This window comes from Equus quagga, chromosome 5 (assembly GCF_021613505.1).
Source record: "Equus quagga isolate Etosha38 chromosome 5, UCLA_HA_Equagga_1.0, whole genome shotgun sequence".
In the NCBI taxonomy this organism is placed as follows: domain Eukaryota; kingdom Metazoa; phylum Chordata; class Mammalia; order Perissodactyla; family Equidae; genus Equus; species Equus quagga.
Window position 1 is genome coordinate 111,693,829 of NC_060271.1, and position 16,143 is coordinate 111,709,971.

The window sequence follows — 16,143 nt, forward strand, 5'->3', positions numbered from 1 at the left end:
GACTTGCTTTCTCTAAGGCATCTGCCTAGACAAGGTTGTTAAAAAACCTCACATTTCAGCTTTATTTCTAGTATTCTTCCTCTGATGCACTGTCCCTCCTTTTGGCACCTGGCTTCTCTGTCACTCATTCCTGCTTACTCATCCCCTTTCACAAGTCCAGCATCTCTTTGCGGGTTTGGTGGAAGAGGCCCTGACCTGTGGGAACAGCCCTGTCCAGCAGGGGGCCCTGCTTAAGTGTTGAGTATCCTCCCACCCTTCTCCAGCAGATACCTGGGGATGGAAAAGGAACAACAGTCAGCTCCAAACTGAAAATTAAGGCCCCGCCTTAAATGTGTATAGGATGGTAGTGGGGGCTGCAGAAGGTCCACAAAATGCACATGTTTTCCTTCACTGGCTCGCAACCTTTTTCTCAGCCCCAGTCATGATGGCTCACCTCATGCATCAACTTGGCAAGGCCATGCGATGCCCGGAGGTAGTTGGTCCAACATTATTTTGGGCATTTCTGTGAGGGTGTTTTTGGATGAGATTAACATTTAACTTGGTGGATGTGAGTAAGCCAATTGCTCTCTATAATGTGGGTGGGCCTCATTCAATTGGTTGAAGGCCTGAATGCAACAGAAAGACTGACCCTCTTCTGAGTAAGAGAATTTTCCAGCCCGCTGCCGACTGCCTTTGGACTCCATCTGCAACACTGGCTCCTTCTGCCTGACAGCCTTTGAACTGGAAGCTAGCTCTACTTGGGCCTCCCACACCATCAGCGAATCCTGCAGATTTTGAATTTCCCAGCTTCTATAATCACATGGGCCAATTCTTTATATGAATGAATGGATCAATCTCTACTTGTTCTGTTTTCCTGGAGAACCCTAATACGCCAGCCTTTATTACAGGGATGGGGGAGGTTAGCCATCAGTCTGAGCCATCGGTGTGGTCAGAAATCTCAAGGGGTGAGCACATCTCTTTAGGAGAGAGTATCTGATTCTTGGGGGGAGTCATGTGTAGTTGGAGAAAAGCTTTTATTAATTAATTTTATCTGCCCTATTATTCCCTTGACAATCAGTGCAATGGAAGATATTGATTAAAAAATACTATACATGAGAAACATTTGGTATCCCCTGTTAACACGGCAGTAGCAGAATGTGCTCTGTATCTCATGCTTGGCTGCCCTGACTCACACTGTGAGTAACTGTCCCAAATGCTAGTCTTAATTCTCTCATTGATAACTGACTTAATCACAGGTATGAATTTGCCCACCCAGTGACGTCAGTTGACCTAAGATGGTAATTCTGCTACACAGATAATGACATACATTAAGTTTAGAATATTAATACTTATCTATTAAAGTTTTAGAGTGCAGTGGGTTATTTTTCTTATTTCATATGTCTACAATGTTTAAGAGAATCATATAATAGAGAATCTGATGGACAGGACTTGTGATTTCAATTTGAAACAGAACTGACTTTAGATTTAGGATTTTACATTGAATAAGAATTAAGAGAACTTGATTAAGTTGGTAATCGATATCTAAATTTATTAAGGAATTCAATTCGTTGCATTTTAAGTTTGATTTATTAGATTTGTAAGAGCTGCTTAAATACTTAAGAAGAAAATCCTTATTAGGACTGTGGCTGCCTGCTCAGATATAGAAAGTACTTGAGAAAAAATTAAATACATAAACTTATAAATGGAGACCAGTGTTAGAGATTTAATTAATAGAGTTTTGATATAGAAAGAACTCTCAAGGAAAGTTTAACCTGTTCCTAGAGATATATAAACATTAATGACAAAATAAAAATCGATCTCATTCTATATAAAAATATTGGACTTATAAATAGAATGACAAAATGTGTAAGTTGAACTTACATTCTGAGGAGAATGTGGGTTTTAACATTTACAAATTGAATACACTGAATGTTCATTTAAACCCCAACACTAAACGGTCCTTTCCAGGCATGAAGTCTCTTTCAGACATTATGATTTACAGGTGGCCTAGGAGCCTGGAAGGGCACAGAAGCAGCTTCTCTGGGGGTCCACAGAGGTATCTGGCCCTGCATTAGTCCCCAAACGCTCTCCCTTCCCTCAATGTCTCTGATTCTTGCCTCCTGTCAAAGAGACTTCTAGCACCATATAACAAGGTAGCAGTGGGGAATAATCATTAGCTCAGCTCATTTCCTGGAACAGGCTTTGACTTATAACCATCACTAACACCTATGAAGTATTTACTGCATGTTAAGCATCTCGCACGCATTATCACATTTAACCCTCAAATGACCCTCGGAGGCCGGTGTTGTTGCTACTGCCATTTTACAAAGGAAGAAACCAACGTAATGATCACATGAAACGACAAAGCTAGATGTGCATAACTCATTACTAAATTTTCTTTTGCAATAACCGTTTTATAGTAAGAAAAGTATTTGCACCCTTTTCCAGGGGCGTAAGGGGAAGCTTTCCAGTAAATAAAAGAACCTTTTCAATAAGAAACAACAGAATTTGCTTACTTGCCATTTCATATGGTATCCTATTCAATCTAGTTCCGTGGATACTAAGAATTCAGCCCCAAAGAGCTGGACCACTCACCACTGAGAGGACACTCTGTGTGTACACAGTGTACACGTTCTGCGTGCAGGCATTGGCCACTCAATTTAGGAGGCCTTTTGGATCCTTCCAGTTTACTTTTAATTCTCCACTAAAGCTTATTAACAGCTACACACTCTTTAATCATAATATTCAGGATCTACGATCAAAATGACAAATGCTTTCATACTCAGAGTACTAATTACTATAACCTCGCAAAAGAGCGCGGAGCTTTGGATAAAGGAGACTGCAGTAACTTGTCCAGTGCAACTGACAGAAGCAGTGCCAAAAGCAGAACGAGATCCCTGGACTGCCTCAGCTGAAGGCGGTGACCACGCACTGTGCCTCACATGGAAGATGTTCCAAAGTTATTATTAACATTCTTTGGAAACATATTTCTTGGAAAAGCCTTTAAACTAGGACTGCTGAAAGGCCTTTTGCAACCATGCCCAGTTACAATATTTTTTCAAGTTTACTCCATGAGTCAAATCCCTGTCTTCCTTCACACCTCCAAGGGTATTATGAAACTTCTTACACTGAGATCTTTGGGAACATGTAAGAGCCGTGCACGGATATGGAAGAAATCACTAGCTCAACTGTTCAGACACAGTCCAAATTCTTTCACATTTGCAAAACCATATGAAAAAATTGGGGATAGATTAGCTATTTGGAAGTATTCAAAAATTTGTGTCATAGCAAACAGTGACTTTATTAAATAAGGATATCATGTACACATTTAAGCGAGAATATTTAGGAATAAACTATTCTTACTTAGCAATGCAACATAATTGCATATTATGTTAGTTTACAGAATTAGATTTTATATTTCACGTAAAAGACTGTATATCTGTTCTAAAGTTTGTTCTTAGTACATAATAGGTGTTCAGTAAATAGCAAAATGAAGGAATATGTAAATAATTTAACTAAAACTGAAAACAGGTAAACTATAAATAATTTGTATGGTATTTCAGACATGGTTCTTACTCCTAACCGCACCTTGTATATAACAGTTTACTAAACATGCTGTTCTTTGTCTTGTTTAAAAATAACAGACATAATTCTATATTACGATTTATAGATAATGCCTCATTTAAAAAAATGTCTATAAAGTATTTCCCACTCTATGGATGCGCCAAAAATTATCCACCAATTCCCTGCTGACAGAATTGATTTTAAACTCTCCTACGCTATACTGATTATATCTTTTTTTTTTTTAAAGATTTTATTTCTCCTTTTTCTCCAAAAGCCTCCCAGTACATAGTTGTGTACTTTTAGTTGTGGGTCCTTCTAGTTGTGGCATGTGGGATGCCGCCTCAACATGGCTTGACGAGTGGTGCCATGTCCACGCCCAGGATTCAAAGTGGCGAAACCCTGGGCCGCTGAAGCAGAGCGCGTGTACTTAACCACTTGGTCATGGGGCTTGCTCCTGATTATATCTTTTTTCCTAGCACTCAAGTACAAGGATAATCTGTATTCCTGGCACTAGAATTTTTGAATCAAATGGATCTATATATCTGTATCTTCAAGCTGCTCTCTCAGCAAAACTAAGGACAAATGCCTCTGAATTTTGATCACTACTAGTGTTTTATGAAACTATTTTTAACATTTGCCAATTTGTTTTGTGGCACTTCAGTTTCCTTAGAGTTTTTCTTTTTTTTAACCATGCTCATCTTTCAACGCCTGACTCTCATCAAGAGTACTTCAGAGGTTTAATCATCTGGGGTGCCGTACACCATACCACCAATAGGTGGCACTCTCCCAACACACTAAGTGTCCTATGAGGAAAATTTCTTCAGTTTTAGATCAAGAGTTTATCAAGTCTTTATGTCCAATTTACTTAAAATAAGTCAATTATTTTAACAAGATAACCACAGACACTGGGATCCCTGGTAACTTTAGATCCCAGTGTTCTAATCTGTTTAATTTTCTTTCATTTGTAGGTCAGTAAGTTTTTATCCTGAGATAACGGCACCCTACATATTTTGTAATCTGTAGGTTTAGGCACCATCTCTAATTTTCCTAAGCTTACTGCCTAGCTCTAAAGATGTAGTTTGTCTCTTCTCTAAGCACACAAGGTATGCGAAAATTTAAAAATCTCAGCTTTAATTTTTCACTTTGTTACTTTTATATTCTAAGGGAGACTTTAAGATGTGCTTTGAGACCCTGGAGAGAAAGGGACTGGAGTAACACTGAAGGGATTAAAAGCACGGATGCTGAGCCAGGCTGCCTGGATTTGAATCTGCCACTTACTGGTATACGGCCACGGCAAGTAACTCAATCTTCTCTGCTTCAGCTTCTCCAGGTAAAGGAGGTAATTAGACACCTACCTCATAAGGAGGCCTGGAGAATTAAATATCTTAATAGATGGAAAGTATTGTGAATAGTGCCTGGCACTGTGCTAAATGCATTTTAGCTATCATAATTTTTTCTACAGTGGAGATAGAAAACTCATATTCCAATAAACTCCACATCCACCAAAGATTTCAAAGTTCTGATAATCATCCTTATGATTTCCTTCTAGCACAGCACTGAAAACTCCCAGAAAGCTCAAAAAATGACCACCCTTGTTTATGATACGGATATGTGGTTTGTTTTCCCCGACTTGGTTTTCCAAATATCTTTTTCTCGCAGAGGCTGGCATGATATCATGATCAAAAGTCCACATTTGAGGATCATCCCAAAGCCGTTCAATGTCCCCCCACCCCGATCCTCCCAAAAAAACATTCTAAGAGCAGGCAGGATTAGAGGGCTTCGAAAGGGGAAGGAGAGATAGAGGAGGCAGGAGCAGGAATAAGGGAACGGAGGCCTCCAGAGGTTGAGGAGGGGGAGGCTGTGAGGACATGGCCACCTCAGCAAACTGTCCACAGTCGCATCTGCAGTACTGCCCTGGATGAGCTGCAGCCTTCTCCTCACGCCTGGTGTCTGGCCTCTAAGACTTTAGCTGAGAATTAAAATGGGATCCTAAGCAGCCCCAGAAACATACTGAATTAAACAACTGTGCAATTCTCCTCATGTAAAGTGACCTTGACACAATCCATCACCCTCCGCTCATTTCTCCTGCCTGTGGCACCAATCCCCAAGATGCCATCTAACTTCAGAGAACACGATTCAGAGAGCCACTCCCACCTCCTCCAACTACCAGTATTCTCAGATGGAGCTGCTGCCTTAGCAAGAATTAGTGCCCATGACCTATTGGACCAGAAGTGTGAAAGCCTGCTCTGGAGCCAAAGCTTTACTTTACACTGCACTTTAATGCTCAAAGCCGATGACAAGTGCTGCGATTTACTCCTCAAATTCCTCCAGCACTGTTTCCATCAGTAACTAATTGTTCCCCCAAGCAGTGCTGCACTCCCAGGCAAACTGGAAGGTTCAGTGCCTGGCAGGCAGGGATCAACCCAGTGCTTATATTAACAAACAGACAATCTAGTCCTTTCTCAAATATCAAGATATCCATGAACAGCAAATTTAACAGGTTCAATGACATAAATTATGAACAAACCAGATTTTTCTTTTTTTTTTTTAAGATTGGCACCTGAGCTAACCACTATTGCCAATCTTTTTTTTTTTTTCCTTTTCTGCTTTTTCTCCCCAAATCCCCCAGTACATAGTTGTATATCTTAGTTGTGGGTCCTTCTAGTTGTCGCATGTGGGACACCGCCTCAACGTGGCCTGACGAGCAGCGCCATGTCCACGCCCAGGATCCGAACCAGCAAAACCTTGGGCTGCTGCAGCAGAGCGCAAACTTAACCACTTGGCCATGGGGTCGGCCCACAAACTAGTTTTAAAATTCGCACATTCTTTGCTTCCTCTTTGAAAAATTAATAGCAGAATTAAAGTCGCTTTTAACAAAATCAATTTGCATGCTGTTAGATATCTCTAGAACCTTGCTAGTGTGGTCTGAGGACCAGCAGCTGCTGCATCACCTTAAGACTTGTTAGGAATGCAGAATCCTGCCTACCCCCGCCTCCACCTAGGAACCAGAATCTGTTTTCTGTTAAGATCTCCAGGTAATTGACACATCCATTAATGATTATAAAGCAGTGGTCTAGAAGAGAAAGTTTCATATGAGAACAATCATTTCTGCATTTGTCTATCCTTAATTCATGTTCAGATGCTTTCAGGTAATTGTGTATTTTATAAGATCCTTGGGTTTCAGTTACATCTGAAAATGCATTTGATCTGAGTCACCTAGCAGTGGTAGCAACAGCTGCTACTATTTTCTGAATGCTTACCATGTGTCAAGCACTGTTCTAAGTATTCAGTGTGAACAACAACCCTGTGAGGCTGGTGATATTATTTTCACAAGAGGAACTGAGGCACAGAGAGACAATGAAACAAGGTTGTGTAGACAAGAAATTGCCAAACCAGGATTCAAACCCAGGCAACCTGGTTCCAGAGGCCATGTGCTCACCCCTATGCTCCTATTAGTCACTCTAGTCCTGCAGAAAGGTGCTCAGTGGGAGCTGCTTTGGTGTAGACATGACTAGAACATCAACTAGTCCTCTGAGCATCTATGATGTCAATGAATTTATATACTGGAAGTTAAAATAATAATAATTCAGTTGACAAAAGACTACCACTGCTTAAAAAAATAAAAGACTGAAAACCACTGATTTTGAGGATTGGGCTGACTATATAGAGATTCTTTTTGGAGAATTTATCTTAAGTACTATGCGTCTATTAACTAGAAAGAGTGTAGCAATGATGCTCAACTTTTTAAAATTTGGTGTGTGGTACCATTTTTTCTGATACCTCTTACTCTCCTAAAAATATTATACAATATTTTGTTCACTTGTTCACAAGTATCTGTTCAAATTTACATTCAAAAATTTGTTTTGTAAAATCCAAGTTAAAAATAATTGATGCAATATTCTAAAATTCATTTCTCATAGCAAAATACTTGAATATCCTTTTAAAGACTTAGTCAATTAAATTTGACTTTCAAAGGCACCGGCTTGTCAGATTTACATGCAGCAAATACTTAACATCACAGGTTCAGGACAGGGAGAGAAATAAAATGCAAACATACACAGAACCTTTCATAAAGGAGTTTCCATAAAAACAAGCATACCATAACCCAAATGTTGGGGTCGTAAAATAATATGTATACAAAGCTCCTACAAATCAATAAGATAAAGACACAAAATCACACACAAAAAAGGGCAGAGGATAAGATAAACAATTCATTGGCAAAGAAATACAAATTATCTATAAACATGGAAAAGTTGCTCAAATTCCCTGGAAATAGGGAGAGATATATAGGGTACCTTTCTCACCCATCTGATAAGAACAACTTTAGAGACTGAGAATATCCAGTGGTAGAAGGGTGTGAAAAAAGGGTTATGAGGTTGACATTTCAAACGTGCCAATGTGAGTGTAAATTTGTGCAATATTTTTGGAGAGTAATATAGTAAATTTAAAGTGCTCATACATCCCAGCCTAGTATTTTCATTTGTAGGAATTTTCTTACTGAGGCACTCCCACAGGTATATATGAGATACATACATGAAGATTCATTGCAGCACTGTTTACAAGATTGAGTCTGGGTGGGGTGGATGGGCGGGAGGTGGACAATCCAAATGTCCAGTGCTGGAGGTGACTAAATAAACCATGGTACATCTATAAAACAGAGTCTGTGCAGCCATTTAAAAAACTACTATCTTTCATCAATTCTAAGACACCATAGATTGTAAAATGCATCCTGATATAACAGATGTTAAAGTGTGACAAACTGGCTGTGGCCATTGTTAGATGCCATCAATTATAAGACATCCCCAATTTCAGAAATACTGAAGAGTAAAATAAAAACAAAATGCACCTTAGATTGATGATACAGATTTCAGTTTAAAATATTATCTTAAATATAAATATAATAACTAATATAAATATAAACATATAACAACAAATTAATGCATAGGAAAGAGGCTTGGATGACAAAAAACCAACTATTAAGAGTGAACATCTCTAAGGAGCAGAGGTTCAGCTGCGATGGGGGAGGCAAAGGGTGACATAACATCTTTGATTCTTTAGAAGAAGTATATATTATTTTTGAAAAAAATTAAACAATGAAATATACTGCCTAAGTCAAAAAGATCTGAGGGATTAGAGCATTGTGAGAGGACGACTCAAGTCCCATGGACTTCACTTTCCTCTCCTTTGTGGCATCTGCCTCCAGGGACAGAGGCAACAGTAATGACAATATGTATTCTTGCTCTACCTACACCCTCACAACAACCCCACAGATAAATATAGACGCCTCCGTTTTACAAATGAGCTGCCCGGGGGGAGGTTATTTTTCCCTAGTCCCGCAGCTGCTGAGGGCCGTTCTAGATTCCAGTCCCAGAACCCATCGTCTCCCATTTCTGGGCTCTTATCATTGTCATCTATTTCTTTATGTATTTGCTCTTCATTCGTTGCTAGTCATTTTCCTTTTATAGCATTTCGAATTATTTTCTTTTTTATGTAAGGTATTTCCAAGCTGAAAAGATAATTTATTAAATAGCTAGAAAGTTGCATTCTAATTAACTAAAAATTAATGCATTTCCTTTTCTCCAGTAACCCTTCCCCCCCTAACCATTCTGAGAAATTGTTCGTTATAAACTCCTTTACTTTATACCCACATAGTACTTTTCTAGCTTTAACAAATTGATTTTATAGTCAAAGACAAAGCGATATACCGAACACTTCCGAGTGCCTTCCTTTAATGAGCAGTAAGGAGCTGCAGTGGTAAGAAGAGAAATACGTAGTCAGTGCACAAGCCAAAAGTCACCAAACAGCCCAGTCCAGGAGCCCAGAGTCAGCACCTTCCAGTCCTCCTCTGACACGAAGGGAGGGGATAAAACCGAGAGCTTAGCCTGTTGCATTTTTGCCATTTGACCAAAGGTTTAAGCCCAGATCTAAAACTTGAAAGGAAAGGAGATTTGTTCAAATACGTTTTCACTTTCATACTTTCTACTCTCTTCCTTTATTGTTCTAACCTCTTTCTGATCTCTCTCACATAAAAACTTGGACTTTCAGCTACAAAGATTCTCTACAGGCTCTAACACTTTTTGCTCAAGTAGAAACCGTGAGAAATGAGAAGGATTGCAGGAAAAAAAGTAGTATTAGGAAATATAAATTCTAAAGATCTATGTCACCAATTGCTAAATTGCATTATGCTTCTTTGGGTCATTTATCATTCTTTGGGGAAAATGGAACGAGGGTTTCAAAAATTAATGACAGGGTCTGGATTGGAAGTAAACCAGGAGCCAGATGTTTATGCAACCCTGCTCTTCCCCTAACACACACACACACACACACACACACCCAATGAAAGTAAGGTATCAGGAGTGAAGGTGAAGACATATAAGTAAAAGAGAATTGTCAGGCTCCAAAGGAGGTGAGGTGAACTTATTCCGAAAGGCCTCCAGCAGAAGGAATTAGATAAGGGCTCACCTGAGTCTTTCATGGGGCAGAGCGCACACTGCATACCCCAGGCCTCTCCATACAAACAGCAGCACTCAGTGTAAGTCGTCTGCTTGCCAACAAGAGGCCGGCTACACACATACTCATCACTCAGATGTTCCCAGCACAGATCTTGGTAGACATCAGTTTCTTCGATTTGTTCTGAAAGGGAAGACATGGTTCCATGACAATTGCACTGTTATTCCTATTTCATAAACACTGTGGTAGAAGCCAACGAGTCTCAAAGTTTCCATCTCCATCTCTAAGACTGACTTCCAAGTAAAAGTCTGAAGCCAGCCTGATCTTTCCATGGATCAAACCTCTGTCATCTCCAATTGGGTGTCATTCCATCAGCTGAAATTCAACCTGCCCATCATGTTCCAATTAAATCCTTCCCTCTATAGCTTTCCATCATTACATAAAACACCCCCTCTATCTTGCTTCTATATTTCATAATCCTGATGAACTTCTGCTTTTCCCAATCTTTGCTTTTTTACATTTGCTCCTCTGTCAAATCCTACATTTCTTTCTACATAACGTCTTTTGGATTCATGCTTTCTCACCCAATTCATCTGCCAAAACCTCAGACTAGGGACACTTCAATCCTAGTGTCCTCAGTTCTAACCTTTCCACCTTTCAATTGACTTCATCTAAAGTTGTCTACTGAATGTAACGATGCATCAATCAGTTATGCCAATTATCAGTGGCACATTACCCCACTGGGGATGAACAGGGATTCCTATCAGCAGACTTCAGGGGTCTCCAAGACTTTGTTGAATTCCACTGTTTTGTTGAATGCCCAGCCTCATCCGTGTCCTCCAGTCCAGTCAAGCAAACCTCATTATCTTTCCCTGAACTTACAACTTCCTCAGCTGCCTTTGAGGGTTAAATGTGCAGAACTCTCAAGCGTGGAACAGCTCTGCCATCTGCTCAGCCACTCTGTATTCTGTTGTCCATTAAATGACTACATTTGGGGAATTAAATCTCCTACATGTGGATGATATGCATCTTATTATTTCTCTTAGCATCTCATTTTAATTTCAAAATGCTCGAGGAATCAATTTTTCTATTTTCCAATAGCTCACATTTCAGTCAAAAGGAAAACTTTATGACATTTATTTGGATGCAGACCGGAATCTCACATCCAAGCATACCATGTGATTCGGTCGGTCGTATACATTTCTTTTCTGAAGCATCCAGGACCAATGGATGAGTACAGAAGCAGTTATAAGAGCCTTCTGTGTTAATGCACTGGCCATCAATACAACTGTTGGGGTCTTGACATTCATCCATATCTTAAAAGGAAAAAAAAATTATTGAAGAAAATCAGCAATCAGTTGCACCTCATACACTTACCAAACTTTCACACTGTTAAATTCAGTCCAGATTCCAGGGTCTGCCACATTTTAATTAACTACACAGCATCATCCAAAAGAGAACAGCTCTGACTACAAAAATGTTAAGTCGTATTGACTGGAAAAATAATGTTGCCCTGCTGCTGACATTTAAATAAAAAAAGAAAACATTTAGGAACAAGATACGCTTAGAAATTTAAGATAAAATGCCTATTTATGGTAGTTTTAAAATTATTTCCTTTTGCTATGTTTTTCTGCCTAGCATGTATGGTTTTCTGCTTAAGCATTAAAGTCTGGGTCAGTATTTAAAAATGACTTTCACTTGCATGGTATGAGTGATGAAACAGGAGGTTCCCCAGACCAAAAGAACACTTCAGCTAAACCAGCGACCTGAATTATAATTCCACATTGAATATTAACTCTTTGTTTCAAATCTATTCAAATAGCAGTGTGGAGGTTTTTGATTTTCATAAATCTTATTGCTCAAGAAAAAGATCTGTAAAACATTTACACATCTTTTCAAGACATGATTTAGATTCAAAGAAATTGTTTTTAATACACAGCATTACTTATTTTTTTCCATCCGTATATTTTCACGGCACACTAGATCCTCTTAAAACTTACCAAAGCACTGCAATTTGACGGGGTCATAGTATGTCCCTTGCTTACAGTAGCATTCATAACCAGGCTGAGTGTTCAGACAGAATCCATTTTTGCAGATTTCTTGTCCAAACAGTAGGCATTCATCTGCATCTATGGGTGAAGAAACGGAGACACAGAAAGAGGAGTTAGCTTTGGTCTTTCAGCTAAAGAGGAGAGTCTAACCAATACTGGGCTTCAAGTTAGATATAATATTTCTACACCAAAGACTCTTAAAGACACAGCAATGTAAAATTCTTAAAGTTAGGCCTAGTTTACAGATGTAGAAACATAATCAGGTTTGTCTGTGACATTTAAGGAACAAGGCCCAAAACATTATTAGAGAAGGTCTATCTATAAATATGGTTTCTGGGATGCTAGCCGTATTTGAGGAAATAGTCTATGGATTCCATAATGGCATAAACAATATTCTCTGAAGAATATAGCTTTTAAGAAATGTGCCTTTCTATAAATGTATATTTTGGCCCATTTAACTAGTTGATATGAAGACAACGTCCAAGGAGAGTTTGATGGAGCATGATGAAAGTTTTCTTTTTGGTGATAACCTAATGAAAGCACAAGCTGACAAGGCTGTTGGCAGACCCATTCCTCCACAGAATTGAGAGCGTTTACCGTCTCCAAAGCTCATTTTACTCGATGGTAAATCGGGGATGATGGGAACATCTACCTGACAGGACTGAAAGGCTTAAACGAGGAAATCCACGTAGAGGACTCAGTATACTCTCAAAAAGTCTTATCTGTGGCTTCTACTGCTATTATTACTAGCATCAGTTCTAGCACTTCAGAGCTAACGTCATCTAAGTCCTCATTTAAAAAACTGGAGACTTCACAGATGAATTGCTCAAAGATACACAGCTGGAGAATCGTAAGGTCAAGTCCACAATATATGGCTGTTGGGATCTGTACCTAACCTTACTGCAACCATTTATAGCACTGCTAAGATAAGGTAAGGAGCAATTTATTTTTTTTTAAGAGGATGACTTTATGTATTTAAGATTTTATTTTTCCTTTTTCTCCCCAAAGCCCCCCGGTACATAGATGTATATTCTTAGTTGTGGGTCCTTCTAGTTGTGGCATGTGGGATGCCGCCTCAGCATGGCCTGATGAGCGGTGCCATGTCCGTGCCCAGGATTCGAACCAGCGAAACACTGGGCTGCCGCAGCAGAGCACGAGAACTTAACCACTCAACCTCCAGGATGACTTTATTCCATAATATGAAATGAGATTTAACTATATCCCTGCAAAAAACCAGTATGATATTTGTGAACTTGAAAATCATTACATACATATTGCAAAGCAAAGTCTTCTTGTTATTTAATTGGACTAAATCATAGATGTATTTAAAAAACATATATGAGATTTCTTGTCCAGCTACTGAATTATACCATATTATTAAAATACTGATTTTCAAAAGTTGACGGACAATAAAAATGGTTTTAGTCTGTTTTTCAGCCACTTAGCATTTTTCAACATTAAACTTCAAAAAAAAAAGGTTGTATTGTATATAAAATGTCATAATATCTCTATCATGGAGATGTCAAAAGTGAGTAGTTAATGAGCAAATATTCATACATGTGGTTTAAATTTCACCAAAATAAAAAGGCTGCACATTTATTTTAGAACTATAGACTAATAGCATTAAAGATATGAACCACATCTACTTTTGTTTTCTTCTTTTCCATTTCTTATGGATCTGTGGCCATTAGTAAAAGGTCCTAACAATAGTATGATGAGTTCTAGAAAAAGCAAGAGTCTTAGCTCTGTTGATGACCATAAAGATCAACATGACAATGGTCAAAATTGTATGGTCCTAACATATGATTTCTAACATACCTCTGGGAAAAAAGAACACATTTATTAAGTACAGAATATTAAGTACTTTTACATGTTATCTCATTTAATCCTCATGATAACCTTTGAGACATTATTCCTATCTGAGAGATGAAGAGATGGAAACTCAGAAGTCAAGTGACATCCCAAGGTCACAGAGCCTTAAGTGTTCAAACTCCCAAGATATGACTCTGCCAGAGTCCACAGGGGCCTGCCTTCTTCCAGTGGTAGAATTAAAGGCTTTTTAATCAGTCCCCATGGCTCAAAAGAACTCTAAATCTGTCTAGCTCAAGCTACGCTTGTACTTGACAAGTCTCATATGTACACATGCTGCAAATTCATTTCCGCTTGATTCTGACCTTTATAGTTCTCGCCATCACCGTCATAAGAGGATTCTCCAGTGGGGACAAAACCTTTCCCTCTAGGACACATTTCAGTGAATTCAGCTGATTTCAGAAGAGACAAAAAGAAAAAAAGAAAAGAAAAAAGAAGTTGTAAAAAGAATAAAAAACATCTTCCGTGAATGTGTCTTAAATTCAGTTTTGCTTTCTCTGACTCAGTAACTTGAAGGCAAATCTTGCCATTTAATTCAGGCAAATGAATTCAGTACAATCTCCAAAATTATGGATTAGGTGCAATGAATCTAACGACTTCATAAGTTTACTTACAATTTTAAAAAAACTCTCCTAGTTCGTGCATATTTCATCTACCCATGTTTTAATTGATATTATGACTTATTTCTCCATTACGAATAACAATCCATCAAGCAAAATCTTAGCCTAAATATGTAAGCTCTAGTTACAGATAATGCTGTGTCATTTTTAGCAAAGAAGATTGGTTTCAACTTAAAAATGGAATAAAACTGAAATATCTTTCTGCCAAAATATCATACGGAACCCCACTGTAACAGCATATTCTGTGATAGAAGTTAAATTTAAGAATTCATATTGAGGTGCGATGAGGGTGATGCTTCCAGCCCTGAATGAAACTCACTATAAGGTACTCTCACCTCACTTCAACTATGGGCAGGTACCAGCGAGTGTTTTCACTTCAAGGCTTCAATGTAGTAACCAAAATGAGAACACGCCAAGGCCCACAGATAACCACGTGACCAAACGCAAGTATGAATCCACCACTTAGTTGGTTCTTACCAGTTCCCAAGACCGGGCAGGGGAAGATCTCACAGTTATCTCCCCACCCAGCACCGGAGGTACAGCAGCATTCTTGTTTGGTGACATTGGGGGCCAGCACATTATCACACAGGCTGGCGTCGTTGAGATTATAGTAGCATTCTTTCTTTTCTTCTTTGGGTTGATCCACATCTAAGTCTAAACAGAGTGGAGAAAGTAAAAAGAGTGTTGACAGGACACATCAGATCTGTCTGTATCACAACAGAGTAGAAAACACAACGGTGAAACAGACCAGACCAATGGTGAAACAGAAATGCTACTGGATGCGTCAATGGCACTTCATTTACGGAAAGCTGCTTTCCACTTTCAGTACTGGATTCTTCCACTTCAAGATAAAAATGCACTTGAATCCTGAGTTTTAGTGGATTTCTAACACACCCCAAGAGTGTAAATCTGTCAAAATCATTTCCTTTTACGTTAACCAATTACTTTATTCTTGTAAATTTGGCTCTGAGTAGTTTCCATATCTGCTTTCTTGCCAAACATAGGACCATTCTTTACTGAGCTATAACACCTACTTAAATCAATGAAAATTTTCCCCAACACTTGACCAGACATGTGGGGGCCACACATAATAATTACCCCTTAGGTGGTTATTTGATTCAACCATGCCCCCAATTTTTTCTCAATAGTACAAAGCAGAAGATAACCAGAAAAACATTGCAGACACCTGGAGTATATAAAATAACCTTTCATTACTGAAAATCTAACTACTTAAATTGCTGCAAAGATATGACTTTGAATGAAATTAATGAGTGCCAGCTAAACCTCAGGGTAGAATTTCAAGGCTGGGCTCTAGTCCCAGCCCAAGTGTGGCCTGGAGGAATATATATTCTAACAGACTCAGTTTAACCCTCTGTGATAAAAGACAAACATGGTGATATGAAAGAAGACAAATGATGAGAACTCCACCTACTTTTAGATAATACTATAAATCATTTAATCCAATCAGATTTAAAGCCCATGAACAAGTCTGTGCTTTTAAAAAAATGATCAATATTTTGTAACTAGACTTGGGAAGTAGTCTGATCTCTTCCCTGCTATATGCTAGAGTTCAAATTACCACCTATAACCCAGTTAGAATTTACTAATAG

The 16,143-nt window shown here is 38.7% G+C and overlaps 1 protein-coding gene across 10 annotated transcripts in view; it reads right to left on the minus strand.

Moving 5' to 3' along the window:
* Positions 1-16,143, minus strand: part of LTBP1 (latent transforming growth factor beta binding protein 1) — a 383,440-nt gene that overhangs the window by 15,927 nt on the left and 351,370 nt on the right. For all 10 annotated transcript variants that reach the window (XM_046660943.1, XM_046660948.1, XM_046660942.1 and 7 more), the window contains 5 exons: positions 15,011-15,187; positions 14,219-14,305; positions 11,994-12,122; positions 11,169-11,309; positions 10,006-10,176 (listed from right to left, as the gene is read on the minus strand). In XM_046660943.1, coding sequence (XP_046516899.1) covers positions 10,006-10,176; positions 11,169-11,309; positions 11,994-12,122; positions 14,219-14,305; positions 15,011-15,187 — 705 coding nt within the window. The remainder of the gene's footprint in view (positions 1-10,005; positions 10,177-11,168; positions 11,310-11,993; positions 12,123-14,218; positions 14,306-15,010; positions 15,188-16,143) is intronic.